Genomic DNA, 15,889 nt, shown 5'->3' on the forward strand with positions numbered 1-15,889 from the left:
TGCTGGGTGGCTGGGGGAACAGTTGGGGAGGGGTTTGCAAGAATCTGGAAGCTTGGTTTTTTTTCTGCATTTTTATGATTTTCTGTGACCATTGGGCCACTCTGCTGTTTTTTTAAAAAATTTCTGGATTTGAATTTCTGTGTGCTGGGTAGCTGGGGGAACAGTTGGGGAGGGGTTTGCAAGAATCTGGAAGCTTGGTTTTCCCCCCTGCATTTTTATGATTTTCTGTGACCATTGGGCCACTCTGCTGTTTTTTTAAAAAAATTCTGGGTTTGAATTTTGAAATGCTCTTTACAGTATGTGTGACTTTAAAGAGCACTTAATAAACTCTTGTTGTACCAAATTTGGCTTTGTTTGGACTTTTTTTGACCATAGGAACGCATTAATTGATTTTCAATGCATTCCTATGGGATTTCGTGCTTCGCAAGACGAAAAATTCGCTAGACGAAAAAATTCACGGAACGAATTAATTTCGTCTTGCGAGGCACCACTGTATATTTTGTGTGCCAAAGCCCGCTTTGAGAGCCAGTGTGGTGTAGTGGTTAAGAGCGGTAGTCTCGTAATCTGGTGAACTGGGTTCGCGTCCCCGCTCCTCCACGTGCAGCTGCTGGGTGACCTTGGGCTAGTCACACTTCTCTGAAGTCTCTCAGCCCCACTGACCTCACACAGTGTTTGTTGTGGGGGAGAAAGGGAAAGGAGAATGTTAGCCGCTTTGAGACTCCTTAGGGTAGTGATAAAGCGGGATATCAAATCCAAACTCCTCCTCCTCCTCTTCTTCTTCTTCTTCTTCTTCTTCTTCTTCTTCTTCTTCTTCTTCTTCTTCTTGATGGATGCATGTAACAGTATTTTCACTTGTAGCATCACAGAGCTGGAAGGGTGCCTCAGAAACCATTTAGTCCAACCTCCTGCACAGCACAAGAGTTAGCAGGTGCATAGTGGTTCAGTGTTAGAAGCTGGAATTGTGGGGCACCTGCCAAAAACCCCCACATCCCAGCATGTGGCCCCACTGCTGACCCCTGGGGCATCATGGCCGTTCCCTGCTACTCCTCCCTGTTCTTCATCTCGTCTCAGTTTGATGGCAAGTCATCTACTGTAGCCTACGTTTTTACACAATGATTGTGGCAGGGCTGATATTTTGCTTGCTGTGCCTACTTCCGCTTGCTTATAATCCTGTGTGGTTTTGCATTCGGACATCTTTTATTAGCCTCGCTTTGTACGAAGGCCATGCGTTGCCCATAGTCTCACTGCAGAAGACAACCGATCACATAACAAGCTCGTTCTTTGTGTAGCATTTGCTTGGCTCGAAGGGAAATGACCTGTGGTGGGGACAGGTGAATCTTGTCACTTCTGGTTCCCCTCAGCTTCCCACTCTTCCGACCTTAAGTTCTTTTGGCCACATTTCCGCATCATTTTACAATTTAGTTATTTTTAAAAAAGCAATTCCTCACAATTCCTTATGTTCTTTTTTTACTCCATTTTTTAAAAAGATTTTCTTGTTTTACATATGTCTCTCATATTTTTCCCATGTAACATTTTTACAAATCAGTTTCATTTGTTGAGACATTAGGGGGGGGAAGGGGTGGAGGGAGGGAAGATGGGTGGGGGTGGGGTCGGGTGGCGATGTTTCCAAACCCTTATGTTCTTTTTTTATATATATAAATAAACCTCATGAAAATTTGCCAGCATTTTACTGTGCACTTCTTTTATGCATTTTTTTTGAAGCTGTTTTGCCTAACCCAGTGCATTTTTCTTTGCTGTTTTCATGGACAGACACTCCCCCCCCCCGGTATGATTACTCCCCCATGTTTTTCCGGTCAGCGAACTGCGCCGTGAATTCCAGAGATGTGTGGATCGAGAAGGAGAGTTTTGTGTGCACGCTTCGGTTTGGCGTGTGTGCTTTACGTGTGTGTGTGTGTGTGTGTGAATTAGGTAGGCTCTCATGAAAACAACCGACCAAATTTCTTCCCCCGCCTCGGACCTGCAGTGGCCTGTGACGGACTCTGCCTGAAGAGAGCTATTCATTTTCTGGCGGCTGGCGAGCCAGGAAATGGTAGGGAACGTGGCCATTGGGAGACAGTTTTGCATAGCTCCCTCCTCATTGGCTTAACGCCGAGAGGGGGACGTGGCCTGCCAGAGGCAAATCTGCATATGCCGGCTGGGGTGTCTTAAGGTATCTCCCAGCACAGGGAGTCTGGGCCAGGGACTGGTTCAAAGAGACTTTCGAGGAATCTCAGCATGCGAAAGTTGTCCTCCATTCCGGATGAACAGGTACAATTTTGCTGTGTGGACGGAGGTGCTTCAGTTTTTTTGTCTGGAAGCTGCAATTTGGGAGGGATGAGAAGCCTCAGGGGCAATTTCCCCTCCTGCTTTCCCCCTTTGTCGCTCTTACAGACGAACGAGATCCTTGAAAGCTAAAATACTCGGTTTTAACTCTTGTCTAATCCCACAGAAGCTTATGTTTCCTGAAATCCAAAATCCAAGTGCTTTGGTTTGAATTGGGGCTTGAGGATTAAGCTGCCCTGCAAAGGGCTTTTTTTTTTTTTTTACAGTTTGGGCAATTCCCAGGGAGCCAGATAAATCCTGCCTCCCTTCATAAAGGGGATCGCGGCAGTGGCTTAGCACAACTCAGGGGAGCTGAAATGCAATACCGCCCGAAAGGGAGGCGGCGTTCGCACGCAAGTGACTGAAGGCGCAAGCTGGATGGTGGCACATGCAGCTGCCAGCAATTTCCACAGATGTGGCGGTGCTTTTTCTAGAAGCCTTAAGGCTGGGAATCCCCTACTGCAGGGATATCCATTGTGGCACCCTCCAGGATGTTGCTGGACTGCCTCTCCCATCAACCCCCTACGCCCACAGCAAAGGCTGATAGAAATAGGGGCAGAATTCAATTTGGTTTGCCTGCAAATGTGAACATTTGCACTGTCTGAAGCGGTCTGCAAACCGAAAAGCGGCAGCCCTTCAAAATTCACACTTCTCCGAATTTTGCAATCCGGTTCTTAAGACCGAGTTTTGTGTACAAAAGTGTGTTTATGAAGGCAAAGTTTGAACCAGAAATGCATACGTTTGTGAGAACCGTACACACAAACATCTGCTACTTTGGAGGAAATTGCTTTGGAAACATCTATATATTAGGGGAACGCGCTTATAAACTTGCATGTTATTAGGGAAAATATGCTGGTGGGTTTTTGGAAAGAGTCTTTTTTAAAATGTACAAACTGAGGGGGTTGAATGTTGAGAATTGAACTTAAAAGCTTGGGGAAAATTAGAAAGTGGGAGAAAACCAAAATGACAGATTCACCCATCCCGTTTCGGAGAAGAAGGGAGCTGTACCCCAGCCCCATATGCCAGCCACTGCCTTGTGCCTTAACGGTGGTCTGAAAATCTCATCTCATACAACTGTTTTGGCCTTCATACGGCAATTTTAAAAAATGCACACATTTCAATAAAATCTCTCCACCAGCCCACCACTGCCCCATGCCTCCTATCACTATAATCCAGCACAGTTAGTTGTAAATAATCATGCAAATTTGAAATGGCTTAGGGATGAAGAGCCTTTATCCTGTGCATCCCAGGATCCCAGACTTTAAAAGGATTTGGGGGGATGCTGGGAATAATTACAAAAATGAAAGTGACCCCTTTCATAATGACCCCCCCCCCATTTGTGGCTGCAAACTGTTTTATTCGTGTTTTATTTTCTGCAGCTTCGGGGAAGATCCAGCGCTTGGCGGTAGACTTTGTTCCCTGCGCGAAATACCTTCTTGGGATTCCCTCCAGCAGCAAAGAGGCTTCCTGATCTCTCTAAGCGTGCTTTGCGCAGTCTCTGAGTCTCTTTGGTGTGGAGTTTTGCTTAATGCTTCAGCTGGGTTGCTGAAGATCTCTACGTGGTCTCCTCCTCCTCCTCCCAAATACATCTGGGATAGCTTTGTTCAGAGCGTTTGTCTTCTCTTCCTTAAACGTACACAGGCTATGAGCTGAGAGGTTGACACCTCAACGTGTTGTGGTTGCTGCGGATTTGCTGGTTTTTTTGCATCAGGCGGTGCACGGCGCAACGGGTGCTCCCTCTGCCCGAGATGGTGACTTCTGCGTTTTGGGAATGTTTGGGCATTGGTCGGCTGCAGCAGGATGGACCCCGTGTGGTGCCACAGCTGCGTCCATGCTCCCCTCTGAGACCCGCCAGCAGCAGGAAACACTCTCCCCCCTGGGGCTGTCGCCTTCTGAGGCCAATCAAATGCTACCCAGAGGCTCCGCCTCCTGTCCATCACTGTAGGTATCGGGCTTGCTAAGAACCGCTTCCGTGGGGGGACAGGTGCCAACCACTTGCATGTGGTTCTGTCTTCCAAAAGGAGTTTCCATTGATGCATTGATGCAACTGCTGCAACCTTGGCTTGCAAAAATCAGCTGCGCACACACTCACATCCCTTCCCCTTTCCAGATGATGGTTAAGTCCAAAGAGCTCTCTAGCTACAGTGCAATGATTAAAAAAAAAATACTCTTTAATGCTAACCCAGTCTATGAAATGGAATTGGCAGGAGATTCAGGATAAGGAAGACTACAGGTCCGTGCTGGAGCATCTGTTTTAAATGCAGGCTGTTCAATGTTCAATCCCTGGCATTTCCTGGTAGGACTGGGGAAGGCTCCTTGTCTGAAACCCTGGAGAACCAGACAATACCTAACTTAGATAGACCCAGCGGTCTGACTCAGTGTACGTTCCTATATCTTAAGGGAAAGGCTGTAGTTCAGTGGTACACCAGCTGCTTTGCATGCAGAAGGTCCCCAATAGCATCTTCAAGTAGGGCTGGGAGAGACTCCCTGCCTTGAAAACCCTGGGGAGCTGCTGCCAATCAGTGTAGACCCAGGGGTAGGCAACCTAAGGCCCGGGGGCCGGATGCAGCCCAATCATCTTCTCAATCCGGCCCACGGTTGGTCCGGGAATCAGCATGTTTTACATGAGTAGAATGTGTGCTTTTATTTAAAATGCATCTCTGGGTTATTTGTGGGGCATAGGAATTGGTTCATTTTCTTTTCATAATATAGTCCAGCCCACCACAAGGTCTGATGGACAGTGGACCGACCCACGGCTGAAAAAGGTTGCAGGGCCCTCATTTAAACATTTCAGTGTAGTATACCACATGATGGAATCAGCATGTTTTACATGAGTAGAATGTGTGTTTTTATTTAAAATGCATCTCTGGGTTATTTGTGGGGCCTGCCGGGTGTTTTTACATGAGTAGAATGTGACCTTTTATTTAAAATGTATCTCTTGGGTTATTTGTGGGGCATAGGAATTTGTTCATTATTCTTTTTTCATAATATAGTCCGGCCCACCACATGGTCTGAGGCACAGTGGACTGGCCCACAGCTGGAAAAGTTTGCTGACCCCTGGTGTAGACAGTACAGTGGTACCTCGGGTTACATACGCTTCAGGTTACAGACTCCGCTAACCCAGAAATAGTACCTCAGGTTAAGAATGTTGCCTCAGGATGAGAACAGAAATCGTGCTCCGGCAGCACGGCAGCAGCAGGAGACCCCATTAGCTAAAGTGGTGCTTCAGGTTAAGAACAGTTTCAGGTTAAGAACGGACCTCCGGAACGAATTAAGTACTTAACCCGAGGTACCACTGTACTTAGCTAGGTGGACCCTGCACAAGGCAGCTTCCCTATGGCAGAAAGAAGAAGGTCTACCATTGCTCAGGGTTGTGTGTGTATGTATGTGTGTGTGTGTGTGTGTGTGTGAGAGAGAGAGAGAGAGAGAGAGAGACCTTCCTTCCCATCCCCACAGGTTTTCAGTTCAGAATTTGGCAGTCAAGTCTGACAAGGGGAAGCTGGGTCAACAAAAGATATTTGGAGGTGCCCAAACATGTTTGCTCTTTATTGAACACGGCGAAGTAATCTGGAAAGAATTTTCTCCTGCTAGGTGCTAATCCTTATTCGATTTTCACACACACACACACACACACACACACACGGGCGAAGCTGCTGGTCTTGAAAAAACCTCCAGTTGTGTTCTTGAATCTGCACCCCCTCTGTACTGGCATGTGTTTGTTTTTGCTGGTATCTTCTGCAACATGCCAGTAAACGCAATGATAGCGCAACCCACAACCAGCTGGTGAAAAAATTAACAAATGGGTCCTTGTGCACATTTGGACGAAAGGTGGATACTAGTCTGAAAAGGCTGAAGACGGATGCACTAGGGGTGTGACTGAATGCTAGGGAATAGCATTTGCTGTAAATAATTCTCTTTTTTTAAAAAAACAAAACGGAAGTAGTTGAATCCCTAACTTGTGTGATTCTTCCAGGCTTCTCTCAGTGTTGTGGTGCAATCATTTTTTTGTTCCATTTAGGAATCGCTTCTCATTAAACATCATGGAGTGATTGATAATGAATACATCATATAACATATATTACTATACAGTGGTACCTCGGGTTACATACGCTTCAGGTTACAGACTCTGCTAACCCAGAAATAATGCTTCAGGTTAAGAACTTTGCTTCAGGATGTGAACAGAAATTGTGCTCCGGTGGCATGGCAGCAGCAGGAGGCCCCATTAGCTAAAGTGGTGCTTCAGGTTAAGAACAGTTTCAGGTTAAGAACGGACCTCCAGAACAAATTAAGTACTTAACCCAAGGTACCACTGTAAATATAACAACAACAGTGCTCTTAGTGATGAATAATAGCCGCATTTACACTACACCCTTTCAGCCATGAGCTCAGGGTCGAATACATTTGTCTCCCCCGCCCCTTTTAGTCTCACAACAGCCCTGCGTGGCTGTTTAGGCTGAGACATACTGATGGGTTCAAGGTCATTTAGCAAGTTTTGCACCTGAACGTGGATTGGAACCCAGGTCTCCTTGTCCAGAGCCCTTCTCAGTGTAATGTTGCCTTCCTCCCCCTGCAGTCTCCCGCATCAATGGGCACCCAAAGCTGGACCAACACCGGGAGCACCCGCCGGGCTACGACAGCTCTTCCACCATGATGAGCAGCGAGTTGGAGTCCAGCAGCTTCATCGACTCCGACAATGACGAAAACACGAGCAGGTAACGGACGGGCCAGTGCGCGAGACAAGGAGTGCAGGAAGGTGCCTCATAGTGAGTCTGCCAATGGTCCACCATTGCTCAGGGTTGCCCTCTGCCTGAAGCCCTGGGAGCTGCTGCCAGTCTGTGTAGACAATACTGAGCTTGACCTGGCTTGGAATTTAGGCACCTTCCTTTGCTGCTGTGCCTTAAGGGAAGGTCTGTAGTTTAGCAATTGTTCAATCCCTGCCTCTGCAGGTAGGGAGAGACCCCATGGACAACACTGAGCTGAGATGGAACAATGGTCTGACTCAGCATAAGGCAGCTTGATTATTTCCCTTAAGAGATTCATTGTGAAAGACTTTGTCATAATGGGTGTTGTCATCTGTCAAATGGAACAAACAACTGGCAAGACTTTAATCCAAGTTATACCCTGCAATAACCTTCCTTGAATGGTTATGCACACACCTGGCAACCTGTCGGAAGGCTTTCCACTTCCGACAGTTACCTTATTAAGCCTAGGTGGGTGGCGCTGTGGTCTAAACCACGGAGCCTCTTGGGCTTGCCGATCAGAAGGCCAGCATTTCGAATCCCCGCGATGGGGTGAGCTCCCGTTGCTCTGTTCCAGCTCCTGCCAGCCTAGCAGTTCAATAACATACCAGTGCAAGTAGATAAATAGGTACCGCTGTGGCAGGAAGGTAAACGGCACTTTGACGTGCTTTCGAACTGCTAGGTGAGCAGGAGCTGGGACCAAGTAACGGGAGCTCACCCCGTCGCGGGGATTCAAACCGCTGACCTTCTGATCGGCAAGCCCTAGGCTCTGTGGTTTAACCCACAGCGCCACCTGCATCCCATTATTAAGCTTAGGAGGTATTAAATACCAAAGAAATAATAATTTTTGTCCCTCCTGTGCCACTAAGGCTTTGTGATGCCTTCCACACCTGTCCTTTTTTATTAAAAAAAGCCAAACTTGGACTGTGCTCAAGGTGCCAAGAGATTGGGATGGCGGGTTTTTTCTCCGCGTGGGAAGGAGGGTGCTCTGCCACCAACTTCCTAAAGGACACCCACCCTCTGCTTGCCCCATGAGATGGTTGTTTCTGATCCATTTTCTTCTCCCCCCATCCCCTTTTAGGCTTCTCAAAGGAACACGGCACCTTTAACACCCACCACTTTCCTCTCCCATTTTTTTAAAAAATAAGTGGAATATTTCTGTAGCGGTGGACGATCCATGCTGGGATTGGATTAAGAGCAGCCCAAAGTGGGTTACTGGAGCGTCGCACGCTGGATCCAACTAGATCCAGCCCCAGCGTACATTTTCATAACACTCCTTTCCCCGCCCCGCTCCAGATTTTTATCCTTCCCTGTAGAAGAATAAATAAAATAAAACGAACGACTGCAGAGGCTGCTATGGAGGGCCCCTTTCCCCCTTTTCCCTTTCTGAGCTGAGGGAGGGAGTCTTGGCACAAGCGAGTGGCTGGCTGGCTGGCTGGCTGGCCATCCAGTGCGTCGGGGTGGAATGTGCCAAGGTATGTTGTTTAATATTACAAAGATGATGTTCATAAGCGGATGAGACATTCCGTCGGTGGGGGAGCTTGGGGAAGGGGGGCAGCAGTGGCGGCGGCAGTTCCTGAGATATGGAAGGGGATGGATTATTCTGCACAAACAGTAAGAGGACAGAATAACAAAGCTTTTTGTCTGGCATTGCGAAAGGACACACCGGCGCAAGTGCACTTGTGTTCTCAAGTCGGGCACCAGCAACTTGCGAGGGGGGGCAGGAGGGGGCATTGTGGGGCTGAGAAAGGAGGCCTGGAAATTGTGTTAAGAGAAGGGGCACATTCCTCATGCCCCACCTGTGCGTGAGTACCCTGGTCTTCTTTCTTTGAGAAATACGCGTCTGCGTACAGTTGAAGCACCCCCCTCGAATCCCAGGAACTGTTGCTTACCCCTCACAGAGCTGCAATTCCCAGCATCCTTAACAAACTACGGTTCACAGGATTCTTAGCGGTGTGCTTTAAATGTATGCTATGCATGCAGCTGAAGAGTAAGTACTCTGTTTTTTTCCTTTTCTGGATAGATGCAGAGTTGCATCGAATGCTACACCTGCATGCAAAGGGGATGCTTTGCAGCCGAGCCACAGACCTTTCCTTTTCATTATGAATGGAGAGATCTGTCAGTTTCTACCAAACACTGCGCTCCCTTGGCAAAAAGTAGCTATTAATCAATTCGCAGGCTTTCTGTGGGGCGGGGGGGGGGGAGAAGGAATTATTCAGATCTGGGAATGCAGTGCCAGGAGGGTTTGCAGGTTTAAAACTCCTTTCCCTACATGCGAGACCTTGGTTCTCTTAAGTTACTCATTTTTGCAGTTCTCGACATTTCCACAGCAATTTGTGACTTACATTTTCACAATGGCTTTTTTTTAACACATTTTTGTTATTAGTTTCCCCTAACACAGTGGATTTTTGTAGTATCTTTATTGAATCAATGCATTTTTATGCACTTCTTCCCTAATACATGCATTTATAAACATATTGCTCAGTTGGACAACTGCATCATAAAAATCAAAGAAGTGTGAATTTTCAGAGAATACCATGTTTTGGTTTGCATATTGGTTTGTGAGGCAGAGTTAGGGAGTTTCTCGTCAATAGCAAATGAGTTTGAATTTCTCCTCCATCAATTGCGACAGGTTACAGGTTGCCACAGTCTGGCTTAGCTTGGCTTGGTCCAGTCAGTGGCAAACCCGGGTTTGCAACCAAATAACAGAACTGCCCCTTCCTATTTGTGTTGCTTAAGTGAATCACAGTTAATGCGGTCTGTGCAATAGCACTGACAAACCCTGAGCTCTTCCCCTGTGAGATAAACATATTGAGTGAGATCATTGTTTGTGGGATGCCTAATTTAAACAGCACATTGTTTCCATTCCGCTTTCCTTCCCGTCTTTTTGAGAAACGAGATTGTTTTGGAACCTTCAGGAGTCGAGAACGGCTGCATCACCCTGCGGCTCCCCCTTGTGGTGAGCCACTAGACAGCAGGTGACGGCTTTTCAGTGGAGTCTCTTTAAGGACCAACTGCACCTTCCTAGTCTGCCCATCAGACCATCCTTGGCAGGAAGGAGTACAAGAGGGCCAACAAAGAGTGCTCCCCCAAAACCCAGTTGTCTTCACCCCCAAAGCTGTGGTGGGAAAAGAACTGAGGGGAAGCAAAAGCCCACCATCTGAAGGAGAGCCCCTTACCCTAAGGGTCTCCCCTTGAGATAGACTTCCCTAGCGGCCTTTCAAAGCATCTTCCCCATTGCTTTGCTTAGGGGAAAGAGCATAGCTCAGTGGTAGAGCACCTGCTTCACATGCATAAGGTCCTGGGTTCATCTCCAGGTAGCAGCTGTCTGACATCCGAAGAAGTGGCTGCCAGGGTTTAGGCAATATTGAGCTAGCTGGAGCAATGGTCTGGCTCCACGTAAAGCATGTTCCTATGGGACAAGGTCTATTTGTTCCTTCAATTCTGTTCTCAGCTGGTTTTCACCATCCCTTAGGTCAGCGGTTCTCAACCTGTGGGTCCACAGATGTTGTTGGACTACAACTCCCATCATCCCTGAGCTAGCTAGGGGTGATGGGAGTTGTAGTTCAACAACATCTGGGGACCCACAGGTTGAGAAAGGCTGCCTTACGTGGATGGACATGACTAACCAGGGCCCATTGATTTCTGTGGGTTTATTCTGAGCAGAGCACCCTATCTGTACAACCTAGCAATTCCAAAATATAGACGTGCTTTTACCCTCGCAAGACTGAATGTGTAGCCCTCGGCTGTACTTGAGGGACAATTCCAACAGATTCCACCCGAAAAACGCTTGTGTCACTGCGGGGGATGGCAGCACCGAATCAGTGGCGCATGCCCTCCTGGCGTGCACTTTTTACAAAGACCTGAGGAACAAGATTATCACCCCTCTTTTATTGTCCATTCCAGGTCGTCCAACCACTGCCATGGTGTCTTTTCTCCTGGCAGATCAAGAGGAGCAGATGACAGCAAAGGTTGCAAGGTTTTATAGCTGGGGCAATCAGAATAAGGTCCACTGTTTGACTGCTGATTCAAGATCCTAAACTGTGTTTTATTATAATCAACTTTTTATTTTGTTCTGTGTATATCGCAATGCTCTTTTGTTGCCATGGCCGATGGCTAATCAAATAAAGTTTCATTCACTCATTCTGAGCAGAACTGAGTTGGATACAACGCAGTGTGTTTTCACTGGCTCAACTCTGAGGGCAAAAGAAAGCAAATTTTGCAACCTATCAACATGTGTTCTGAATTTTCTCTTTTTTTTTTTTTTTGGTCCTCTTTCTACCCCTCCCAGGTTGAGTAGCTCCACAGAACAAAGCACTTCATCCCGTCTCATCCGGAAACACAAACGTCGTCGCCGGAAACAGAAGATGCGACAGATTGACCGGGTAAGCCTTTGTGGTTTGGAGTTTGCCGCCTTCGTTAAGAATGTGAAGCAGGGGGACGGACCTGTGGCCCTCCAAATAGTGCAGGACTCCAACTCTCATCAGCCCCAGCCAGCATGGCTGGTGTTCCAGGATGATGGGAATTGTAGTCCAAAAACATCTAGATAGCTGCAGGTTCCTTATCCGTGCTTTAGACAAAATTGTAATTAGCTGTTGCCTGGTCACCTGTGGTGAGTAACAACCAGGCAACGAAAGAAATGTCTTCTTTTCCTCTTGTTTTCGAGGCTAACATAGGTATGTGTGGGCTAGCAGCCTCATGTTGTAAGCTTATTTATAAGGCTGCCACAGAAGTTGGGATGCAGGTGGCTCTGTGGTTTAACCCACAGTGCCAATCAGGACTAGGACTTGCCGATCAGAAGTCGGTGGTTCGAATCCCCGTGACGGGCTGTGCTCCCGTTGCCCGGTCTCTGCTCCTGCCAACCTACCAGTTCGAAAGCACTTCAAAGTGCAAGTAGAAAAATAGGTACCACTCTGGCGGGAAGGTAAACAGCGTTTCCATGCACTGCTCTGGTTTGCCAGAAGCGGCTTAGTCATGCTGGCCACATGACCCGGAAGCTGTATGCTGGCTCCCTCGACCAATAAAGCGAGATGAGCACCGCAACCCCAGAGTCGGGCACGACTGGACCTATTGGTCAGGGGTCCCTTTACCTTTACCTTTACACAGAAGTTGGCCTTTGAACCGTTTCTTGGCTTTCTTCCTATGTCATTGCCCATCCAACTCTTGCAATCACCACGTTCTGAACTGCAGAAACTGCAAATTATAGCCAGCTTCTCCTTTTTGCTTTTCAGTCGTCTTCCTTCAGCAGCATCACAGACTCTACCATGTCCCTGAACATCATCACCGTCACCCTCAACATGGGTAAGCCCCATTGGCTGAGTTGCTGTTATGTCATGGCATGCTCACAAGGAATTGTAAATGTAGTCGCAAGATGTGCACATTTGACTCTTTACCCATCTTGCCTCTACCAAAGCAAGTTAGGTGTGCACAACCAGTAACTCCGTACCTTGGAAACTGGGGGAAGTGGCATGGTGCCGTCAAAATCTTGTTGGGCTCCAACTCCCATCAACCCCAGCCATATGGCCAGCGGTCAGGGATGATGGGAGTTGGAATCCAACAACTTATGGAAGTTCCCTGTCCCTGAACTGGGAGCAACATCCAGAAAGGAGGCTCCCTGCTATGTCCCTGCATGACTCCCTGCTTTGGTGTGTGTGTTTTTTGGTACATGAACAAAACAAAGACATAAAAAGTTGCAATTAGGGGATATATTTCAAAACACAATTGTTATAGTGGGCATTGGGAGTCTGACAACATCCAGATGACACTGTGTTGGCTACCCTGGTCTTAAGGCCATGCTGACTTGCCTTCAAAATTGCTAGTTCCATGCCTCAGCTAACCTTGCTTCTCTCCCTTCCCCATCTGAATGGCCCAGTCCTGGGGGGGGGGGGAGAGAGCCCTAGACCCCTCCAGCAGGGGACAAGGGGGGTATATTTAGAAGGCCACCTGTGACCCTCCTCCAATTGCACATTTGACCACTGAGAGCCAGTATGGTGTAGTGGTTAAGAGCGGTAGTCTTGTAATCTGGTGAACCGGGTTCGCGTCTCTGCTCCTCCACATGCAGCTTGGGCAAGTCATAATAATAATAATAGTAATAATAATAATAATAATAATAAATTTATCATTTATACCCCGCCCATTTGTCTGGGTTTCCCCAGCCACTCTGGGCGGCTTCCAACAAAGTATTAAAATACAGTAGTCTGTTAAACATTAAAAGCTTCCCTAAAGAAGGCTGCCTTCAGATGTCTTCTAAAAGTCTGGTAGTTGTTCTTCTCTTTGACATCTGGTGGGAGGGCGTTCCACAGGGCGGGTGCCACTACCGAGAAGGCCCTCTGCCTGGTTCCCTGTAACTTGGCTTCTCGCAGTGAGGGAACCACCAGAAGGCCCTCAGCTCTGGACCTCAGTGTCCGGGCAGAACGATGGGGGTAGAGACGCTCCTTCAGGTATACCGGACCGAGGCCGTTTAGGGGTTTAAAGGTCAGCACCAACACTTTGAATTGTGCTCAGAAACGTACTGGGAGCCAATGTAGGTCACACTTCTTTGAAGTCTCTCAGCCTCACTCACCTCACAGAGTGTTTGTTGTGGGGGAGGAAGGGAAAGGAGAATGTTAGCTGCTTTGAGACTCCTTAGGGTAGTGATAAAGCGGGATATCAATTCCAAACTCTTCTTCTTCTCTTCTTCTTCCTCCTCTCTCCTTTCCAGAAAAATACAACTTCCTAGGAATCAGCATCGTGGGCCAGAGCAACGACCGAGGGGATGGTGGCATCTACATAGGCTCCATCATGAAAGGCGGCGCTGTGGCGGCTGACGGAAGGATCGAACCGGGGGACATGCTCTTACAGGTTGGCACAAGCATAGGCTCCTAAGGAGAGCTTGGCCTCTGAAATGGGGCGAAGGCCCAGCAGGTCCAGCATCCTGTTCTCACAGTGGCCAACCAGAAGCTCCTATGGGAAACCCAACAGCAAGACCTGAGCACAAGGATCCCCTCCTGTGGTTTCCGGCAACTGGTAATCAGGAGGCTCCAGCCATGGAGGAAGAGCAGAGCCGTTATGGCTAGTAGTCTGTGATAGCTTTATCCTCCATGAATGGGTCTAATAATCCTCTTTGAGAGCCATGCCGTTAGGGGGTCATCGCTTTCTACAGTTTTTGTTTTTTTTAATAGAATATTTATTAAATTTTCCAATTTTTTAAACAAACAAAAACAAAACAAACAAAAACATTAAGCAAAAACATAAAATTCATAAACCATACTTTTACATAACAAATTTTTCAGACCTCATACTTCTCCTTCTTGTATCCCAATTAAGATTATTTGTTCAGCAAATCCTTCATTTAAAGCATTACAGCTTGTAACATTACCTTATTTTTCAAAACCTTTTTTCCCCCATCTATGTTCTTATATATCATTACAGCTAGAAACCTCTCAATTTCAATCCAGCACCATCTAACTTTCTTAAATTTTACAATATTTCTGTAAATAGTCTTTGAATTTTTTCCAATCTTCTTCAGCCGACTCTTCTCCCTGGTCACGGATTCTGCTCGTCAATTCTGCCAGTCCCATACAGTCAATCAATTTCATCTGCCATTCTTCCAGAGTGGGTAGATCTTGCGTCTTCCAATACTTTGCGATGAGTATTCTTGCTGCTGTTGTAGCATACATAAAAAAAGTTCTGTCCTTCTTTGGCACCACTTGGCCGACCATGCCCAAGAGAAAGGCCTCTGGTTTCTTCAAGAAGGTATATTTAAATACCTTTTTCAATTCATTATATATCATTTCCCAGAACGCCTTAATCCTGGGACACGTCCACCAAAGGTGAAAGAATGTACCTTCATTTTCCTTACATTTCCAACATTTATGATCGCTTTCTACAGTTGTGGGGCGCCATGAATTCCTGCAAGCACAGGACGAGGCTCTTGTCCTGTTGGCAATTTGCTAGCAGGCAGCCTTCTGGAGGCCACATCATCATCATCATCATCATCATTTATTATTTATACCCTGCCCATCTGGCTGGGTTTCCCCAGCCACTCTGGGTGGCTTCCAACCAAATATTAAAAAACAATACAGCATCAGACATTAAAAACTTCCCTAAACAGAGCCTCCTTCAGTTGTCATTTAAAAGTAAAATAGTTGTTTATTGCCTTGACATCTGCTGGGAGGGTGTTCCACAGGGCAGGCGCCACTACCGAGAAGGCCCTCTGCCTGGTTCCCTGTAATCTCACTTCTCTCAGCGAGGGAACTGCCAGAAGGCCCTCGGTTCTGGACCTCAGTGTCCAGGCAGAACGATAGGGGTGGAGATGCTCCCACTGGTGGGTAGGGCCAGAGGCAAAAGTGGGCGGAGCAATGAATTTAAAAATTTAATCTTTGTACAGCAGGTTGGTTTCCACACACGCCTCTCTGTCCTCCACCTTGTCAAGCAAGAGGCATCATCCGAGTTGAAGGACGCGTTCCATCCAGGCGAAAACACCCCAGGAGGATGTTAAGCAGGGCTGGGGAGGTGGTGTGCCCTGACAAGATTCCCGAGGGCCAGGTAGACAGGTCTAGAGGGCCACATTGGGGACTGAGCCATCCTTGTATGCCAGATGTGGGGAACCTTCGGCCTTCCAGATGTTGAACTACAACTCCCATCATCCCCGACCATTGGTCATGCTTGCTGGGTTGATGGGAGTCTAGCTACATCTGGAGGGCCACAGGATCCCCGCACCTGATGTAGTTCCTTGGAGCAGGGCTCTCGGCTATGAGCGTTCAGTCCAGTGTTCAGCTGGGAGGCAGCTGTTGTGCTCATGTCCTCCTACTGGGCTTCAGAATTTCAGCGGCACCCAGTGCACCACT

The 15,889-nt window shown here is 47.5% G+C and overlaps 1 protein-coding gene and 1 long non-coding RNA gene across 8 annotated transcripts in view; both read left to right on the plus strand.

The window, feature by feature from the left end:
• The window catches only part of DVL1 (dishevelled segment polarity protein 1), a 101,545-nt gene that overhangs the window by 57,346 nt on the left and 28,310 nt on the right, over positions 1-15,889 (plus strand). For 6 of the 7 annotated variants that reach the window (XM_053400758.1, XM_053400765.1, XM_053400762.1 and 3 more), the window contains 4 exons: positions 6,896-7,034; positions 11,353-11,446; positions 12,293-12,362; positions 13,762-13,901. In XM_053400758.1, coding sequence (XP_053256733.1) covers positions 6,896-7,034; positions 11,353-11,446; positions 12,293-12,362; positions 13,762-13,901 — 443 coding nt within the window. Of the gene's footprint in view, positions 1-4,052; positions 4,264-6,895; positions 7,035-11,352; positions 11,447-12,292; positions 12,363-13,761; positions 13,902-15,889 lie in introns of those variants that run through there. The other variant, XM_053400763.1, reaches the window with a different exon arrangement.
• Positions 2,148-3,929, plus strand: LOC128419727 (uncharacterized). Its single transcript, XR_008331905.1, has 2 exons — positions 2,148-2,268; positions 3,702-3,929. It is a non-coding gene; the product is annotated as an uncharacterized LOC128419727 (long non-coding RNA).

This window comes from Podarcis raffonei, chromosome 8, assembly GCF_027172205.1.
Source record: "Podarcis raffonei isolate rPodRaf1 chromosome 8, rPodRaf1.pri, whole genome shotgun sequence".
Classification (NCBI taxonomy): Eukaryota; Metazoa; Chordata; class Lepidosauria; order Squamata; family Lacertidae; genus Podarcis; species Podarcis raffonei.